At 42.1% G+C, this 21,200-nt stretch overlaps 1 protein-coding gene across 1 annotated transcript; it reads right to left on the bottom strand.

Moving 5' to 3' along the window:
• Positions 1-350: 350 nt before the first annotated feature.
• ptpn20 (protein tyrosine phosphatase non-receptor type 20) lies at positions 351-20,904 on the bottom strand (the record flags this gene model as incomplete). The annotated part of the gene is made up of 46 exons (XM_083898205.1): positions 20,772-20,904; positions 20,435-20,598; positions 19,706-19,771; positions 19,411-19,590; positions 19,144-19,219; positions 18,716-18,796; positions 18,524-18,599; positions 17,444-17,597; positions 17,281-17,352; positions 16,885-17,059; positions 16,642-16,777; positions 16,419-16,557; positions 16,150-16,302; positions 15,759-15,944; positions 15,491-15,653; positions 15,136-15,400; positions 14,976-15,055; positions 14,463-14,540; positions 14,239-14,346; positions 14,006-14,122; positions 13,460-13,668; positions 13,237-13,338; positions 12,939-13,032; positions 12,234-12,319; positions 11,811-11,982; positions 11,192-11,403; positions 10,319-10,417; positions 9,728-10,245; positions 8,694-9,330; positions 8,265-8,435; positions 7,952-8,126; positions 7,652-7,862; positions 7,528-7,565; positions 7,047-7,133; positions 6,256-6,317; positions 5,840-6,001; positions 5,530-5,767; positions 5,297-5,403; positions 4,566-4,648; positions 4,050-4,183; positions 3,763-3,911; positions 3,495-3,585; positions 1,945-2,279; positions 1,637-1,852; positions 561-623; positions 351-461 (listed from the first exon to the last, which is right to left on the bottom strand). The coding sequence occupies exons 1-46, from the start codon at positions 20,893-20,895 to the stop codon at positions 351-353; spliced, it is 7,155 nt and encodes a 2,384-aa protein (XP_083754331.1). The 5' UTR covers positions 20,896-20,904.
• Between the last annotated feature and the right edge of the window lie 296 nt (positions 20,905-21,200).

The following is a 21,200-nucleotide window of genomic DNA, read 5'->3' as shown; positions in this document are numbered from 1 at the left end:
AATGGTAAAAAATAAATGTGATATGCAATGTGAAGGAAATTAAATGGGACGCATTCACACACAAATGACATAAAAACATGCTAGAGACAGAAGGCAAAACACTAGGCCTGAAAACATCAGCGATCTAAATGAAACTGACATAATCACAGCACAGAGAGAACAGAAAAGATGTCACTGTCACTCACCAAGAGGCCTCAACACAAAGTATCAAAACAGTGAAGTACACGTTTCATATTACAGCTTAAACTCAACTGAGTAAAGGAGAGTCGTCACCTGTCAATGGTGCATTTGACCGTTACACATCTTTAGTCTGTGCTTTAACAGGCAGGTGGAAGTCAAAGTGGAAACATTCAAACTACTTTGTGGTCTCGGGGACTTTCAGGTTGCCATTGTGTGCCGTGAAGCTGTAAAATGCCCTGTAAAACCTCCAACCAGACTTTGTAGCAGAAGAGGTATTGTTCCTGAAACGAGAAGAAACAAAGGGCCACGTCTAGCTTTTTTTGGGAACTGTATGTTTGTTTTTTTTTTAAAAAGCTTGAACTTTGAACTTTGGCACTGACCTTGGTCTGAATCATTCCGTGTCGCTGAAGGCGCATCTCTTTTACAATGTCGCTCACATTGATCTGAAGAAAGAGAGAAAAGTTCGTTGAACACGACTACAACACGTGTGTTTGAGCTAGTTTATGGTTACAATTCTAATCATATCAATAATAATCCATTAGAAATGGAGTAGAAATCCATTATATATATATATATATATAGTCTAAAGTAATTGTAGTAACTGTTGGGTGCAATTCTGACAATGCTAATGTCCTGATCTCTGCAATAATGTACACTACTGTTCAAGAGTTTGGGGTCACCTATACAATTTGTTTGTGTTTTCCATTAAAAGTCACATTTTGATTCATCAAAAGACTTGCAAAATGAATAGAAAATATAGTCAAGACATTGACAAGATTAGAAATAATGATTACTATTCAAATTAACATTTTTGCCCTTTCGTTAAAAGAACCAGCAAAACTGTTTTCAGCTGTGCTAACATCTTCGCACAAGGGTTTTCAAGGGTTTTCTAATCATCCAATAGCCTTCTAACGCGATTAGCAAACACAATGTACCATTAGAACACTGGAAATGGGCCTCTATACACCTATATTCAATTAAAAACCAGGCGTTTGCAGCTAGAATAGTCGTTTACCACATTAACAATGACAATAACAAAAATAAGGACATTTCTAAGTGACCCAACACTTTTGAATGGTAGTGTGTATAGTCTAAAGTAATTGTAGTAACTGTTGGGTGCAATTCTGACAATGCTAATGGGCTGATCTCTGCAATAATGTATAATGTTCGCCATTTTGGTTCACTATGTTATTGGTTGTTCAGGTATTCAGGTAAAAAGAAATATCAAGTATTTGGTATGTGTTTGGTCATCGATTCATTCGTTTGAGTGATTTTCAAAGCAAAAACATGTTCTGTGACTTCTTAAATGTGAATGTTGTTTGGTTTCTAACTCCTCTACAAATAATTTCTTCTTACTTCTTACAGGATGTTTGAGGCCTCTATCGTTTGGGAAACACTGATGGACATCACCAAAGCAAACACCAAACATCACGCTATCAAAGTGGCTCCTACTCACTGGTAAGTCGTTTTCGATGAGCGTAAGAATAACGTCAGTGCAGATAAGAACTCCCGTGCGTCCGATGCCGGCACTGCAGTGGACGGTCACCGGCCCTTTGTGATGAACGGCCCTCATGTAGCGGATGAAGCGCACCAGCTGCTCGGAGCATTGCGGCACACCGTGGTCAGGCCAGCGTGTGAACTTCAGGTGACGAACAAAATGTGTCTCGCTGGTCTGGAAATCACAATTTTCAAATGATATATATTTTTTTTTTGCTAACAGAGCAGTAACATTAATGACCACACAGACCCGGACTCCTCTCGTACCTCTGTCTCCACCATGCGGATGACCTTAATGTGGAAGTACTCCAGATACTGTTGGTTCTCCAGGTGAATCTGGTACCTGTCTGTGTGCAGGGGCACGCTCAGCTTCTCTGGCCAGTACTTGTGACACTTGACTCTCCCCCGTTCCACTTCCTGGGTCATCATGGCGATGACGTCCGACTTGTTTTCCCAGACCATCTGCCAAAAGGCTGACACTGTGGAGGGCAGCGGGCCCTGGCAGGAGATGTAAAAGAACTCTTTCTCACCAACTTTCATGCGGATGAAGCTGGCATTGATGTAGTCCTGGTTCTCTCCAAGGGCAACACGTGTTTTATCATCTAAGGAAAGGAAACAAGAAATAAGGTTAAGTATTTCCACAAAAAAACAGCATCCATTTCTTACATTTTCACACTATTTTATGAATCGACTGATTTCTCAATCGTAAACAACACACACTGGATCTTTGTCTTTTCCTCCTAAAGCACAACAATCTAACAGTTCAGAAACTCAAGCCAAGAAAACATCTCTCCGAGGTCTCTGGATTTATACTCCCCAAACCAGCACTGTGAAAATTGTTGTTGGTGATGAGAGAGGGTGATAGAGTGAAGGCAGTTAGAAATGCCTTTTTTAAAACTACTCCCCCATCTCGAATTGTGATGACTTGTGAGGTAAAAAAAAAAGAAAACCCAGAGACTTTAAACCTGGCTTTTAAAATAAGATAAAAAGAAAAGGCTAAAACCAACGTTCTCTTGCAAACCATGTAAGGAGGCAAAGGTGCAATTCTGTTCCACTGGGGCTCACCGTCTTTTTAAATATAAGATATAAATGCTTATTTGTGTGTGCATATGCCATTTAAGAAAATGACTTCAAACCACAATGACAGCCTATTTCTCAACCCAAAACTTACTACAATATCAAACGAAATGCATCCAATGATATTTCATGAAGAAAGATGTGACAATTCTTTATTAATTCCAGGATCTCTCAGTTTAAAAACTAGCTTGCTTTAAATCTGTCTTCTTTGGAGGACACTGGACTTCTTCTATTCATCCTGTCTCTCTTTTTTTTTTATCTACCCCCTAAAATCCATAATGATAAAACAGCTTGTAATATTATTTGCTCCTGATTTATTTCTTAAAAGTATTAATCCCAGATAATTACAAGGTTGGTACCAAATGAAATCTACTTCATCGCCTCGTTCTTGGCTGACTCCCGAGCTAATTTTATGTGCCGCGTCGGTGAAATATCGCCATTAATAGTGTGGAATGATTTGCCGGTGCAGAAACGAGCTAAGTGCTGTAAACATACAGTATATATCTCCACGGCCGTCAGTTAAGGCTTTACAGCCAACCTGAACAGAGCAGCCAAGGAAAGAGATACCGAACAGACTCGCATATAAATGTCAAGTTTGTGTGTATGCAGGTTTTTACAAGCTTTATCCCACCAATAAAAGAAAACACTCCAGTAGGCAAAGATGAAATGAGGCACTCAATGAGTTTGAACATATGGGAGGAAAAATGTAAGAAAGAAGAAAATCCTCTTTTAAAACTTACAGGGTAAGATGTCTCTGTAGCGATTCTTATCTCTGTTTTCAGGGGCTTTTCCCACCAGACAGTTGTCAGAGGGCTTCATATGTCCCAGAGCCTGAAATGCATTATATTATAACATAGTGTAATAAGTGAAAATATGGAGGGTGGATCATAGTATAGATATCTATAATCTGTTAATCCTTATGTGTTTCTTTTAGTGTGCCATGGTGTTCATTTTACAACTATTAGAACACATGGAGATCAATTTCACAGTAAAACACACACAACACACCATGAACTCTTTGACCAGTTCCTGCTGGTCCACTTGATGCTGCAGAATCTGGATTAGAGCTTTGACCCTGGTCCCTGAATACTGGCTGGTCCTAGCCGGGCTAATGAGAGCTAAAGTGGCCAGTTCCTCCTCGGACACTATAGGTGGGCCTGAGGACAGAGAACGTGATCTGATGAGAATGGGGATTGGTGGTAGAGCTGAAGCAATTAATTGATGAATCGATTATTAATCGATTACGAAAATAATGGTTGGTATGGCTCTGTGTATAAAATCAGACGTATAGACACCTGTCTGGGGGGAGGTCAGCTCCTGTTGGGCGGCGTCAAATACATCATCTTCTTCGTCGCTGCTCCAGCCGTCGGACTGGATTTTTCGGAGGTCTTTGCAGGACTGGTCCAAAAGTTTCGTCACAATTTGTTTCCTGGGGGAGTCAGGGAGCATGGGGGGTGAGACCAGACCATTTTTTACTCTTCAGGAGGGGCTGAAATCATGCAAGGCTGAGCTTCCTGTCCCTGCGTCTTTTCCACCTAAAATACAGTATAGACAAGAAGCTAAAGTATCTTTTTCACTGTCAATACGTGTTGTCTTTGTAGGCTACACAGAATGATGCTATTATAGATCCTAATTGTCTTTTCCTCGGTCCATGACCAACAGTGATCACACAAGGGTGGCGATTCATCTATTACTCTTTGCTGCCGCTAAGTGGTTAAGAGTGGAACTCCAGCAAACCAAAAACAGAGGGTGTGGAGTAAGGAGGGGTGGACAGACACAAAAGTAAGTACATTAGAAGAGAAATTTACTACCTGTCAGAGGCTCCATGCAACATGTCAGTGACACTGAGTGATGGGCAGCAAGCTTGATGAGACGGGGTGCTGTTACAACTGTCCTGTTCCACGGACAAGCAGCCGGAGGAGGCAACAGACAGGAGGAGCAAGATGTTAGCGGAACACGTTAGTAAAGAGTCAGGAGAGTGTGAGGTGTGTGAGGGTACATTGTGTTCATATGGCAACCGATTTTAGCCTCACTCCACTTTAGAGTTCATTTTAAAATGAGGTCTTCTTGGTCTTGCCCCGCCATACCTCTGTTTCTTCTTAGGTCTATTATTTATTTATCTCTGATGTAAAGCGCTTTGTTTGAGCTGTTGTTGTTTATAAATGAAAAAAAAAAGTGCTTTATAAATAAAGATGGATTGGATTGGATTGGATCCGAGATAGTACGGCCATAATTCACCAGAGCAAACACACTCACACTTTTACACTTTCTGCCAATTGCTGACATGCAAAAACCAAACAGGTTTGGTGTTTGTACAAAATAATAATCCCAGACATTGGGACAGTTATGTGTGTGTACGTGCATGAAGACAGCGAGACACCGTATATAAGCATATTCTGGGGAGGAGGAACAGATTGCAGAACATGTTTTAATGCTAATAGCTGCAGTGATATATATATTTAACATATAGCCCCCTTTAAACGATATAAACAACTCCATGAACGTAAATGAGTGTGTGTAAACTTGCTTTTGTGTGTGTTACCTGTCTAATTTCAGTCTCATCAGTTACAATGGTCAGCCGGCGTGGAGGAGGTGGTGGTGAAGTTAGGACAACACTTGTTTCTTTCACTGCAGGGTCTGGAATTACCTCTGAAATAAGAATTGAAGCACCAAATAGATAGGATTAAGACTATTGTATTGTCTATTAAGTGTTCTACAGCTTTGTAGTCAACACCTATTACTCTTACACCTTGTCAATAATAGGAGGTCATTTACCTGCGTGATGCACAGCTGGTCTGTTCAGTACGATATCAGGTGAGGGACAGGTATCAGGGGCCGGCTGCTCGGCTAAAATGGCTTCAGTCTGTGCGGACATGTTGGGCGGTGTGGGCGATTCGGCGTAAGTCAGGGGCAGGATGTCTCTGCAAATGGTGAGCTGCACAGTGCCCTCAGCTTTACGCAGGATGTCCACCACCTTGCTGTAGCTCAGGCCGGAAACAATCACGCCGTTCACCTGGAACACATCCAGTCAGGATCAGTATATAAAAGCACTGTTTATAAGACTGTGTGGTGGGTTGTTAGTTACCTCTAATAAAATATCTCCCACTCTCAGTCGACCGTCCTGCTCAGCTACCCCACCAGAGCAGATGTCCTTCACCCTGAGCATGCTGCCATTGGTTCCACCAACCAAGGCAAAGCCAAGGCCGCCTCCTTCTGGTTTTTTGAACTCCACTTGCATGATGCAACTCTGTGGGAACGAAGACCCAGAGGGGAAAAACAGAGAAAAGAAAACCAGAATTTGTAGGATTCTGTGGCAGGGGGGAAAAGTGACTCAAAAGTGACTAACACAGAAAGCTTGACGCAGAATAATACATTTATACAGTAGATTGACACACAGTAGAGTCATGTTACATGCTTCAAAAGACGTGCAGTTAAAATAAATAAAACACAGTGCCAAAGTGAGCTTTCAGGCAAAGATTAATAAAATGTTCAGAAACTTACATCTTGTTCTTGGCTGAGAGAGAGACATCTGAATTTACTCGCAGTCCTACACACGGTCTCAACTGAAACCAAAAGAGAAGGGTTATTAATAAGTCAGTGGCCAGAGCAGACAAAACAACTCCAGTAATTTCACCTAATATAATGATTCAATATATAAAGCGAGTGAAACTGATGCAAATGATAAATTAGGGGCTCATTCCTAATATAACCCTGGACATTCCCTTCAGTACCAGTCTCCACCAGTGCATCCGTTTGTTTCCAGTCGAGGGAATTTGTCAAATCAGACAAAAAACTAAGTCAAACATCAAAAAAACAACACACACCAACCTCCCACCTCTTCGGCCATTCTGAAAGACAAGTGTTGATAGGTACGTCTCTTGTCTGACATGTGAACAAGGTTGGTCTTTTCAAAGTCTCCACTGTCCCTTTACTGCTGCATGCAGTGTCACCAGGCAACTGAGCTACTTGCCCTATAGACCACTGTCTGTATGGCACTGTGTGTGTGTGTGTGTGTGACGCCTGTGCCCATGCAGTCCAATACACCAGTGGAGGGCCAGAGGCTTGGTAATTATTAATCTTGCTGTGAGAGCCCAGGATCTGTCTGTCAGCATTCAGATCACACACACACACACACACATATACAGTACATAGACACGCACACACGCACACACGCACACACGCACACGCACACGCAAACACACACACACACACAGCTGCAAAGAGAAGCATCTTTCAGCACCGAGCTCCAACTTAGCACTGACGTTATCACAAAAGAGAGAGAAAGAACTCACCCTCTTCAGTGGGAGAGTCTTTCTCTGGAGACACGGTTTCATCAAATCGAGCAAAGGACCTCTTGTCCTTTTTCCAGTCAAACAGGCCTTTATTTAAAAGGAAATACCTGTTATACACTAACATAAACTATACAGAGAAACTATTCTGTATGTATTAGAGGGCTGACATCTTCTGTCCCAAGTGTATAAAAGTGTAGGCTGGACACTATTGGCGTGAATGCACAGAGAAATGTTTCATTTTATTTCATTTTTATCTTGTTTGATGTATATTTATAGTCACACCTAAGAAAAATGTAATTATAAAACGATTCTATACTATTCTGATGCACAGACCTGCCTTCCCAGAACTCCTAAGCTTTCTGGTAATGATTGAACTTCTTTTGTCTTTGTTTAACAAACATATCTGGTTTCTAGGCAATTCATCAGAGCATATAACAAGTTGGGTGAACTCAAGCGGATACAAACATCCATAAATCCATACCATTCCACTTGGCCTTTGGGGTCACTGGCTGCTCGTCTCTGTGGCACAAACACAATCCATGGATTCATTCAAACGTTTCAACACATAAACATCTAAACCCATCCTGCCAACAAGGGGCCCATACCTGATAATCTTGAGTTTAACTTTACGAGGGGCGATCTCACAGGCTTTGACCGCATCCTCCAGAGTCATACCCAGCGTGCACCTGCCACAGATGTAGAGGATCTTGTCTTTGGGTTGGACGCTCCCCTCCTCGCTGGCCGGGGAACCCGGCACCACCGCCAGACAGTAGATGCCCTGCCATTTGCTGCCGATGCCACCTGTCAGTTTTATACCTAGAGAGTGTAAAACACACACATACAGTAGATGCCATTCAGTACAAATGTCGATGTAAACATGTGTCTTAAAAGAGAATGTGTCCCACCGAGCTGTCCTGATGGCGTCTTGTACAGGACGATGTCAGGCAGGCTGTCGCAGGGCGGCGGGGCAACCAAGTTACCAACCGCCCTCCCGAGGGTCATACTCAGTTTTCTTGGAGATGACCTGAGAATCGTCATGGCAACGTCGTCTGCCACACTGGTGACATCATGACCGTTTACCTGGAGACAGGAGACAAATATGTACAGCTCACAACAAAATGTTCAATAACACTTTATACACATTAGCACCACAACGACGTTATTAACATGTCTGTCTAACGCTGACATAAAGTGTATGTCGTGTATGTTCACGCGTACAGTGATGAGTCTGTCTCCCGCCCTGAGTCGTCCGTCTGCCTTGGCCGGGTTGTCCAGGATTTCCTGGATGTAGTAGCAGTTGTCCAGTTTACTGCGAGTAATGGTGAACCCGAAGCTTCCGCTCCTGGACTTGGTCAGAAACACTTGCAGTTCAAACTCTTTTACCAATCCCTGACAGTCCAGAAACAAAGAAAATTGTATCTATTTAATATATACAACAATGTCACAATATTAATGATATTTCCTGTTATTTTTACTTTAACCAAGTAGATCTCGATTACTAAATTAATCGTCAACTATTTTGATCATCGATTAATCAGTTTGAAGCTTTTTTTCATGATTAAAACAGGATTTTTGATTGTTTTAACTTCTTAAATGTGAATATTTGGTTTCTGGTTTCTTTTCTCCATATAACAAACATTAACTTGCCTTTCTTCGACTCTCTTCCTCCTCTTCGTCCAGATCGTCATCGTCATAATCGTCGTTGTATTCCCTTTCTTTCTTCACCGGCTCTTCCCTCATCTGTATGTGGCTCTGAGCAGGAGGGGCGAGCACTGTGGTTGACAGCAGAGGAGCGCTGACACGAGGAGGCGCAAAGGACATGATCTGGGCAGTGATGGGGGTCAGCGGTGCAGCAGGAGGCTGGGGAGGAGGCGCCACGGGCCGGCTGTTCTCGGAAATAGCTTTGTAGTGACTTGGAAGGAGCCCCTGCTGGATCGGATGATGCTTGGCTTTCGGCGGCTGCGTTGTGAGCGGCTGAGATGGGTGAGCGAGGAAAAAGGGAGTCAGGGTCTCAGAAGAGAGGGCGATAGGTGGGATGGTAGTAGTGGGAGCATGGGAGCCAGGGTTTGGATTCTGACGGCCTAAACTAGAGGAGCCATTGGAGGTCTGAGAGCTGAGAGTTGTGAAGTTGGTTGTTGGAGTGTGAGTGGTCAGACTGGAGGGAAGGCTGTGAGGAGGCTGCAGGGTGGAGCTGATGGTCAGGTACTCTTCATCTGCCATGATAGTCAACCCATTTCCCATGAGGCAGTAGGTCACGCTTCCATCTGCCTCCTCCCTGACACCGCTGTAGAGAATACAAACAATTTAAAAAGTATTTAAATTCACATGAAGCAACAATTGGCCAACCAGAGCTTGGGCTTGATTAAATGTTAGCAGAAATACTGCGTACATCTTTGAAGCCACACTGAAATGTGAAACGAGATAAGTAAACTGTGATATAAATATGACACGGCTAGGTGTTATATACGACAGTGATGCTGAAACATTTTATGGGGATACCCACTCTTCACTTGTGACAAACTATTGTGACCCAATTCACAATATCAATTGTGACAAGAGCAAATTTGTGCACTACATAATGTTTCGGACTATTTTAGTAGCCGGTTTTACAACACCTAATGATAGTTTGTATATGTAAACCAGACAAGTGTTACTCTCTGCAGTATGATAAAGTGCATTACCTGGTATATAAAGAGTTTGACGCAGTCTTAGGACAGATATCCATTAGCATCACAGTTGAACTCGATGTTGTTGCAACCTCCTCTTCCTCATCCTTCTTCTTCTTCTCCTTTGCTTCTCCTCCCACTTGTTCCTCTGGATTCTGTGCAGTTGTTTGTGTTGGTGGAGATCCAGAGGTGTGTGACACGGGTGAAGTGGGTGATGCAGGCGAGGCAGGTGACGCTGGTGAGACCGGTGACGGAGGGGATGTCGGTGACGTGGGTGAAGGTGGTAAGCGTGGAGGAGACGGAAGAGTCTGGTTGACCTGCGCTTTACTATCCAGACTCTGGTTCTCGAGTGCTGGAGCTGCATCATGTTCTGGGTATTTTTTTGCTGTGATGGTCAGTTCTTCCCCTTGATTTGAGGTTGGCCTCACAGGAGGTATGTTAACGTCATAATGAAACTTGAGAAAATGGGTGTAGTCCTCTCCAAGTCGGAGGTCCAGCGACTGGGATCGGACCTCGCGAAAGGGAGCAGGATTCTAAAGAGACAGACAGGAGGTCAAACAATGTGTCTGAGTCACTGGATCTATCGTGAGTGATATGTGAGCTCACCAGTGTGTTGTCATCCACCTCACATAGTGTTCCAGGTCTTGGTCGGCAAACGACCAGATGAACTTCAGAAGGCGCTCCACGTAGCAGGAACAAAACCCTCTGAAACGGCATCAAAGAGTCTCTGTAGCTTTGGTACAACTCAAAAATGTACAAATCTTTTGTTTGTTTACATGCGGCTGTGTAAATCCCATTGAAACTCCTTGGCAGTACACAAAAGATTAAATGGCACATCAAACGTTGTGACTCAACCGGCTGTCTATTTCCAGTCCCATGAGATTAAAGGATTAGTAGAAGTAAATAGACCAATGCCATGGCCAAGACCTCAAGAAACAACGGGGTCAAACACTTCCCGGTATATCTATTGATGAAATCACCTCAGGATGAAACATTTCAACACTTTTAAAGGTGTAAGAATTAGTTACATCTAATTGCAAGAGTGCAGAGTGCAACAGAGGACTCATCCCTCCTTTCCCAAGCATGTCATGGAACTGAACTGGCCTTCACACACCATAAAGGATGAAAACATCCTTTCACAACTCTCTCCTCTCTCCTTCTTTCTTGGTTTATTCAGTGGGCGGAGCTGTTTGTCGTTTGCAAAGTAAGCTTTCACTTCAAAACACGAGACCCATAACGGCTGTTTTGGGCTGCTGAAGAAAAACGGACGCTATAAAACAAGGCCCTTGTCTAAAGTAAATATAAAGTCCAAATTACGTTTAATTTAAGTGATTATACACTTCATTTAAACATAATTTTGACTAGACCTTTAAGGTTGTAGTGAACACCCAGTTCATTTTTGACTGTGTCCTTGTTGGAAATGGTGGAACTTTTAATGAATTTGGAAATTCACTGGTATAAGGATAAGCCAATCCCTACCTGGTAAGACAAGTCCTTTACAGGCTCTCTGTTGACAGTCAGAATGACGTCGCCCTGTCGCAGGAGGCCGCTGTCCAGTGCCGGCTGACCTGGGAACAGACGTTTGATGCGGACCACGGTGCCTTGGTCCGGCCCTGAACGCAGCTGGGAGATGTAAAAGCTGAAGCCAAGGCCGGACAAATTCTTCTTCAGTACGACCTCATGCGAGTTTTCTAGAAAACGAAAGAGACGGTGGGAAATGAACATCCGTCTTCACTCATATCAACCAATATACAAGTACATCGAGAGTAGAATATGATTTTGCCGAATTATCCAATTATTTTCAGATTTTGTCTTACACATCTTTGTAGAAATTAGGAACTATTCCTTTAACAGAGCTGAACATGCCGCTTCCAGGTTTCATCGCATGCTGTCTCAGGGGGGACTGAGGCGTCGTCAGCCGACTCTGAATCTGACAGCGACCACAATGTAGCTGTCAGATGACTCACAGTCACCTTGGGCTATGTGTGTAATAGTTTACGTGTAAGTGTGTGTGAGTGTGTGCATGCCTGACAGTGTCTATCTTCTCTTTTTCTTTTTCTTTTGCGAGCATATCTGCGCCTTCATGTCCGCTTCTCACCATCAGTCACAAAGCTGTAGTCCTTGGTTCGACCAGACAAGGTCGTTTCCACGGAGACCTCGGTCCTGGGGGGCTGTGTGTGTGATGGACTGCGGGCTAATTGGGGGCTGGGTGAGTCAGGTCTGACCTCCAAGACGACTGTGGGCTCCCTTTCCAACAGCAGGCTCACCACCTACAAGGAGCAGAAGGTACATGATGATGATCAAAAACATGTCGGTACAGCAGCTAATTAAGTACAATTACTAAGAAATGTTAGGAATAAAGAAGAATTGACTTTTGGGAGAAGGGAATCAATATTTCCCAATAATGGGAAACAGGACAGGAATCTGACTACAGCATCAATATACTCTGGTACTGCAATACATGTATATTTTTTTCAAAAAAGAAAAAAATTGAAGTGTGTGTGTATTTGTGTGTGTGTACCTCCCCAGTCCTCCTCAGGCACTCGATAGCATGCTTGTGAGTCACACCCCTGAGGTTGGACCCGTCAACCTCCAGCAGTCTGTCACCTGTCATACGCACAAACACAAATCTCATCATCATCATTAGCGACATCACAAAACAGTGTGTGTGTGTGTGTTTTTGTTTTTATTTGTTGCCTCTTTAGGACCTTTTTTTCTGGCATAAACACTGACCTTGTCAGCACCAGTAGTCAAAACCTGGTCTGAATGAGGCAGAACCTCATTTCTGAGGAGCGGGTTAAGTTTAGGGCTAAGATGTGGATTGTGGTTAGGTTAAGCTTAGGGTATATACTGGTTATGGTTAAGGTTCGGGATGACTTTTTGTTGAAGCTGTCAAAATGAATGGAACTCAATACAACGTCTTCAGAAGAATAGCTGTGCAAACCTCTCTGTGTGTTTAAAAGGGATGTCAACAAATTGAAAATATGTTTTTTAAATGTTTTGGTGCCACACATAAATGACTGTCACAATTATATACATATGATTTATATACAGTATGGTGTAAGAAAGGGTCGCTGTATGTGAAGAATGTTGAATTTTTCCAGTTTAGTCGTCTTCTCCTTTGTTGACAAAGACTACTCCATAATTAAACAGAGACTACATGACATCAAACTGTTACAGGAACCTTTGAGCAGTCAAACAATGAAGTGATAAGTAAAAAGGTTACCAATCTGAATCCGCCCATCTTGCTCTGCAGCGCCTCCTGGCACCAGACTCTTGATGTAGATGCCTCCATATCGCACGTTGGTGTTCTTTCCCCCCTTTTGGCAAAAAATATTGAGATTGTCAGCTTCACTGCTGGCCTAATATAACAGCTCACACCTTACCTATTGAGTATTCTACTCTTGCGTTTTTAATATCTTTCCTTTACCTTATCTTCAAACTTACTTTCTATCTCAACTCAGTAGTAGTAATGAACCTAGATTCCTATAGAGAAGAAGGTTAACACAGCAACAACCACTCACAGCCACACTGATGCCAAGACTACCACTGCTTTTCTTCAGCTCCACGATAAAACACTCGCCATTTCTTAAACTCAAGATAGAGGGGCGCCTGGAACACACATCCTGAAAAACAGCAAGCAGGAGATAGTGTTCACACAGGGTGAGCACTTATCAGCTTCGACCTCATGTTGAATGTTTTGTCACTTCTCTAAAAGTGTTAAGTGTGCCGAGTGCTGGTTCTTACCTGGGCGTCATGTATTCTCACAACAGGAATGTGAAGCTTCCTTCCATGCTTTGGCGTCGCCATGCTGGACAGAGTCATGGCCTCCTCCAGCTCCTCCATGGCGGGACGATACTCTGTGCCGCTCAGCGTGGTCTGTGACCCAAAACCCCGCTCCAGTGCCAAGCCCACGGTGCTTTGACTCAAGGTACTTTTACTCTCCTTCAGAGACTCTGATGGGAATATGTTGCATTGGTTTAGTTTAGTTTATTACATGTATTTGCATCAGGGACAATGTACAATCTACATTAATCATGGTAATAGACATAAATTATATGTAATTTTCATCTTTATTCAATGGGCAAATGAGCAAACACAATATACACACACAATAAATAAGATAGGAAAATGTAAAATACATGTGCCCAGAATAGAATATCAGAATTTAAACTATAAGTTTATCTACGGTAATAAGTAAAACATGTCAAATTAATCCTACTTTTTTTTTCACTTCTCGAGAGAAAGTATGTAAATCTGTGCAGCATCTTATTCCAATTTTTTTGATCTTACGTCTCGGCTGTGACACGATGAGCTCCACTTCTTCTGGGCTGCTCTGCAAAATGGCAGCAGCGTCACTGAATGTCACTCCTTCCAAACTAGTCTTGTTCAGGGAGATGAGACGACCACCTGGGTAAGAAAAAAACAAAAAAATAAAGCACAACACAAAACCCATTATAAAATCCTTGTTATTTGCTGACATTGATATTATAAGCCAGTCCTTTTACGACAGTGCTGCTCTTTACCTGGTCTGATTCGTCCATCTCTGTCTGCAGGCCCATCAGGCACAACAGAGGCAATGAAGATCCCAAGGTCAAGTTTGCCTGTATTGTCCTCTCCTACGATCACAAAGCCTGAAACAGGACCAGAGAGGAAGACAAAAGTCTCCTGTCAAAGGACCAGATGCACGGTGCTCCACTCATTAATTTTACATCACAGTTCACAGCTAAGTCCAGTTGAACAAACTCACCAAAGCCCAGTTTGGGATCTTTTTTCAGCGTCACACAGACAATCTCTCTCTCTGGGGGGGTTCTGGTTGGTGTATCAACTGCAAAGCACATGTTGTAAATGTAGGTCGTAGGGATTAAAAACATATTCAGACTAATGTCTTTGGACAGTGCGATAACATAAAAAAAAGGAAAAGCCCCTAATGGCTGGATATAGGTCAAGACAATTACAACCGTGCCACTCCAATTTAAGCATAAAGACAAGCCACAGATTAAAGAAGCCATCTTAATGGAGACACTTCTACACAGGGTATGAGAGACTATGAATTATCAATGTCATGGTAATACTTCACATTACAGCACAGTAGAGCTGAAACAATTAATCGAATATTCATCGATTCATTGGAGGGTCTCACCAAAATATATCTTCCTTACTAAAAAATTATTATCACACTAGATATAATTCAATGTCATTAAAGGTGTTGATGAAGCTCGTGGTGAGCAAACACCTGACCAGGAACACTTGTAATATCCACCTCGTATGGAGGAAGAGGCATCCGAGTCCTGCTTCTGTAGAGAGACGCTGGACATCATCCTGGGAATCGTCTCTGAAGTGCTACAAAACACGCACAGTCGCATTTAGTCGAATGCTTCTAATTTCTCTGTGATAAAAGTATGAAATCATCTGAGGGCTACCTCCAGGACTGTTCATCTTTCATGTCCCCGAGGTCTCCTGTTTCCGGGGGCTCTTTGTTCAGCTCTCTGCTCATCTCCCTCCTCATCTCTCTCTGCTGGCGGAGTCTCGCCTCCAGCTTGGCAGTCAGATCATCGCAGGACTTGGAGACGGAGTCTGGTTGGCCAGGATTCAGACCAACGTGGTTCAACATGCCCTCGGAGCAGGAGATGCGCTTCAGGCTCAAGTTGCGAGCCCGGTAGAGAGACATGTACTTCAGGTTTTCATCTAGAGAAAGAGAAGAGAATCTCTTTTCATTCCTTGTAGTTCTTGGCTACACAGTACGTTTTGTAAACGATGGCTTTACAATTCTCTCACCTGGTATCATGGTGTGGTTCAGTTGTCGTGACGTCATCTCGCTATGAAACTTGTGCTGTGCTGAGCAAAGGTTGAGGAGATACTGTGCTATTTTTGAGCTTTCAGTTAGAAAACTGTGCTTTTTCCCACTGGGCCCTCCACACTCTATTATAAGTTTACGCCGCTGAAAGACACACAGAAGTCATTGGGATTTACTTTGAGCCTCACAGCAAAATGAACTGAAAAAACTCTAACAGAATATGAATGAAAATACTTTTTTATTTTTTACCCCTGTGGATATGGAGTCGGTCTCCCTCCACAGAAAACGTCTCGTGACAGTCCGAAGGTGGTTCCTCATCTCGTATACGCTGATTCCTTTGACGCAGACTCCCAACACCAACTCTCCCACGATTGGCCTTTTCTCCCTCCCCACACGGTGGAACATGACCCCATACTCGGGTAACTGCTGGGCAATCTGAGGGTCAAAAATTGGGGCAATTTTCTTTAATTATTTTCTTGAAAATGTTTGATTTCTATGATGTAAAACAGTAGAACCATCATCAAATTAAAACCAATGACTAGTAGTTACAGCTAGCATCTTAAAAGGTATACAAATAACAGCATGAAATACTAGATAATAAAATTCATTTTGTCTGAGTGGATGTACTCATTCTGGCTACCTTTAAATACTCTATTTCTGCCTCTTCAGGCAGCATCTGGGCATGACTTGCATGCAGTCTTGGCAGCTCTTCCTTGACATTAGGCAGGGCCAGCTTTTCGAGCATCCTCTTGGACACATAATGCTCTGGCTGGTAATAATTCTTTCCATACAACTGGAATGACACACAGAAGAACAATATACACTGCTGTGACACACCCTGAAAGATGGGGCTAGTATTTTAAGATATAAGTAAATGTTCTATTTTCTTATTTTTTTAATCCTTTGTACCTCTTGCATGTAATCCCCAAACTCAGCCTGCAGAGCGAGGGCTGCAAGAAACAAGCCTGTCTCCTCATTACAGTAAAGCCTATCCTCCAGGATATCCTTACGCAGCTGTAAGTAGTACTGGTGTCGAGTCAGTTTGTGCCTGACAAAAACAAGGAAAATAATGTATTTTTTTTTTTTAATTTTCTCGAAATGTACAATATTTAACCAAAATACCCGTACTTACAAAATGAAGGAAATATCATCAACAAAGAATTTCACTCGGAGAAACACCAAAAAGGAGGATATCTGTCCTTTTTTCCAGCTTTCAGACGCAACTTTGGAGATTTTTGTTTCGTGGTCCAAAAAGAAATATTCATCATCTGCAAATTGAAAAAGAAAAACCTCTTTCATATCAAACGTTTGAAGGGAAACATTGGATTCTAGATATACTTAAAGTTACTTTTTAATGTGCATGTGTCTGCCTTACCATCTAGGAAGGCAAGGCCAAAGTAGAAGTGTTCCACCAGGTTTGCATGAGCCACCACCATGTCAAACACATCTCTTCCCTTGGACCTTATGTCACAGCGAACCACCACGTACTGTCCGTTAGGCATCGCCACAGCCACTTCTCTTTGAGACGAACATGAACGGCCCTTTCTGGACTGTGATGTACACGCACAGACACACTGACACACATGCACGTAGCAAAGAAACCCCTACAAACGTCCACGTACATGCACCTAAATAAACAGTACTGTGCATGCGATTACGCAAAAAACATAGACATAGTTCGGCATGCAAGAAAAGACAAGTTAGAAGAGCGTAAAACAGCAGTTTACGTTTGTGGTGATCAGTAGCAGAAAGAAGCAAACAGAAAGCCTACCACAATAGATCCTGGAAGCTCAAGAACAGTTTGTTGTTCGTCTGGCATTTTGATGAACTCTGGACCCAGAGCCTATTAAAAAAATAAATATTCACAACATAAACTCTTTGAGCAGCAACACTATACTTAAAACATCTATTGTCATTCAAATGCCTAATCCTACCTTGGCTTTCCTGTGGCTCAGACTGAGCGAGGAGTCACTCATGGTGAGGGAGGGACTGTGAGATCTGCCTGATATTTTGGGAGAGATGTCATGGTGCGGGCTTCTTCCAAGCCAACTGCAAGTGCTGTCCCTGTGACGCACACCACGAGGGATTCTGAGGGGACAGAATCATCATGTCCTCCTCAAAGTCAATACAAACCGTAAGGGTAGAGGGGGGAAGTCAAATCTAACTACAGTATTGGATGTAAATACTTATAGATAGATAGATAGATAGATAGATAGATAGATAGATAGATAGATAGATAGATAGATAGATAGATAGATAGATAGATAGATAGATAGATAGATAGATAGATAGATAGATAGATAGATAGATAGATAGATAGCTAGCAGATAGATAGGTAGATAACTAGCTAGCAGATATATTGATAGGTAGATAACTAGCTGATAGATAGATAGATAGATAGATAGATAGATAGATAGATAGATAGATAGATAGATAGATAGATAGATAGATAGATAGATAGATAGATAGATAACTAGCTAGCAGATAGACAAATAACTAGCTAGCAGATAGATAGCTAGCTAGCTAGCAGATAGATAGATAGATAGATAGATAGATAGATAGATAGATAGATAGATAGATAGATAGATAGATAGATAGATAGATAGATAGATAGATAGATAGACAGACAGACAGACAGACAGACAGACAGACAGACAGATAGACAGGTAGATAGATAGATAGATAGATAGACAGACGGACAGACAGACAGACAAGAATACATCTCCTTAAAACACGACCGTTTCCATCACTGTCCTGGATTAAACTGCTGTCCATCATCCTTATATTTATTTAGAATTTGTATTTTGTATATTCTTTTAAACTGGTTTATGTTTTTTAAACTCTGCTTTCATTTATCAGCTTAGACTGTTCCATAATTTCACTCCCAAGATTGAAGCACACATACTTTTCAAAAAGTTGTCCTGACACAACGTTTCCCCTCTTAAATTGTATCTCGTCTTATATAACGTCTTTTTTTTTATTACTGTGAATGGTTGCGTGCATGCAGTACATACCGGTCTAAAGACGAATGGTACAGCGGTGCAGGAGAGCTCCTTGGTCTTTGTCTCCAACGTCTCTGAGGTAAACTCCCTAAAAATAGACATGGAATCAAAAATCATCCTACTGCTAGAACAACAATTGCATTTAATAACTAAGCATTACATCCTTCATCAAAAGTGAAGGACACACACACGAGAGACTCATACCTGACTTTGAGTCAGAGTCTGTTGAGTATCTTCTCCCCTCAGCACTCCCTTCACTGTAGTCTGAAAATGGCCCCCTCTTTCCTGAGATGGAAAAAAAATGACAGTAATATTTGACTCCTGTCGTCTTTGTGCTTCCTGCTGAGATGTTTGCACAGGACTGAGGCTGGCGGAGGGTTTAGCCTGGAGCATTCACTCTCAGTACCTGATTATTGGCTCTCACAGGATTTTAATCTCGGGCTTGCTTCAGGTTAAGATTTTAATCCTGTTGACCTGTATGCTATGTCAAGCCAACACTACAATGACTAATTAAGTAACTATTTTATGCAGATGATGGTTTAATTTTCATGTGTTGTCACATAACCCAGAATCAGAAATGAGGTAGACGAAATTATTAAGAAATATTAAGAAAAGTCTTTGACTGGACTCACCATGAAGTCTCTCTCTGATCATCTGGCTCCTGCCACTCAGAGGGATGTTACTGTCTGGCAAAGAGCCCTGGTCCATCTTCAGGAGAAGAAATAACAACTTCTAACATTTATTTTTATATATATTTTTCCCCTCCATAATGCAGTGCTCCCAAAATACTCCCAATACAGTGTGCCTATAAAAATCTGAGGAGTCATAAACAAACTCTGGACAAGACGCTGAAATGTGTGAAGATAGGAAAATACTGAATGCAGACATCCAGGACTCACTGATTCATGAAAAACCTCCTCCACCAGCTGTCTGATGACTTTGGTGGGCGGCGGCATGATGGAGGCTTTGTGCTGCGACTCGCAGGCTTCCAGGATGGCGATGAGATTTACCCTGCGCTGGGCCACGTCTTCACACATGCTGAGGAGGAGGCTGTTTAAACTGTCGCTCAACTGGACTGGCTGAGAATGAGAACGACGGCGGAAAAAACAACAACAGAGCTGTGAAACTCCAGCGACACTAATATATATATATATATATATATTTATGTATAGTGTCATATCGTTGGATGCCCACCTGATTTTGAGGTAGGTGAAAATCAACTGACCAGTAGAGAGTCATGCCCAGTGAGTACACCAGCATCTGTTCGACAATAGAAACTCATTTAATGTGACATCATCCGCTAATTATTATAAAACAAAAACAAACTTGGTTTTATGTATAGTTGGTTTAATAATACATTAATGTTTTCTTGTTTATATTCAACCCTTGCACCACAAACAATACCCTATCTATAGCACTATTATTATTGTTACATGCAAACAGAAATGACTTTGTTATAAGTGTGTGTGATCATGTTCTCGATTAACAGTGTAAACTGGATCTTGATTGTAATTAAAAAATAATCTAATTATAGTAGAATTTCTGCATCAGACCTGATTATGAAGCTATGAAGACAAGGAAAATATGTTTAGAAAAATGTCTCTGAATTTGACTTCAAATTCATCAAATGGGAAATGCTGCATTGTTTAAAAAGGCATGTTATGATTGACTTTACTGCATTTTTTTTTCTTTGCTATAGTTCTCAGTTCTTTCATACTTTTCTACTCGATTTCAATTTGGACACTGAACTGAATGCAGAATTATGTCCTCAGCCACTAGATGGCAGGATTACATCCTGAGATTTTTGCACACCCATTTCAGATCACAGCAATACTTTACATAAAACATATATGACATAATAGCCTCTAATGTTGGACATGTCTGTGGTCGACTCTCAGGCGAGTACTCGACGACTGCACTCACCCTCTCTATGGCAGGTTTGGTTGAGCTGGCGCGGCCCTGCAGCATCTCTGGAGCAGCGAAGGTGGACACTTCATCTGATAGGCCACAGTTCTTAAATGCTAAGGTACCAGTGGCTGACAGCAGCAAGGAGGCGGGGCTTATTATATTACACATATTGTTGTGACCTGGAGAAAAAAAAAAAAAAGGAAGATTAACACACACACAATGATGAGGCTGAAACGGTGATGTGGTGAAGTCACAGCTGCAGTTCTTCTAGTCACATGCGTATAATAGTATATAGCATATGTGTGTGGGGAGGGCAGTAAGTGTCAGTGTAGTGTCAGTGTAAGTCCTTTACCCGTATAGGAGACATCCACTAATGATTCTGCAGTGCCCAGCAGCAGGGACCAGACCTCCTCCTCCAGCAGAGGTCCCCCTCGTGCCTCCAGTACTTCAGCTAATGTGACAAATGTGCTGCTCATCCTGCACACATTCCTGCACACAGAGCACACACACACAGACACATATATACATGTACATATAATAACACACGTTGCTTTGAGCAAAATCAAACATCTCAGGTGTCTTCCATGCATCTAAAGCCATTATTATTTCACCAATATCTACTTATTTCTCTCGTCACTCTCACTGTAACATTTCTGATTCATTATCATTGTCATGTCATGTGTGACAGTGTGGTCAACTGCATTGTGTCTCACTTAGAAAAGGGATTTTAATCTCAATGGGACTCGCTTGCACGAGAGAGAGGACTTACAGTTCCAAAATA

The sequence above is a fragment of the Microchirus variegatus genome (assembly GCF_963457635.1).
Source record: "Microchirus variegatus genome assembly, chromosome: 11".
In the NCBI taxonomy this organism is placed as follows: Eukaryota; Metazoa; Chordata; class Actinopteri; order Pleuronectiformes; family Soleidae; genus Microchirus; species Microchirus variegatus.
Note: the sequence above shows the minus strand (reverse complement) of the source record. Positions and strands in the feature narration are given on the sequence as shown.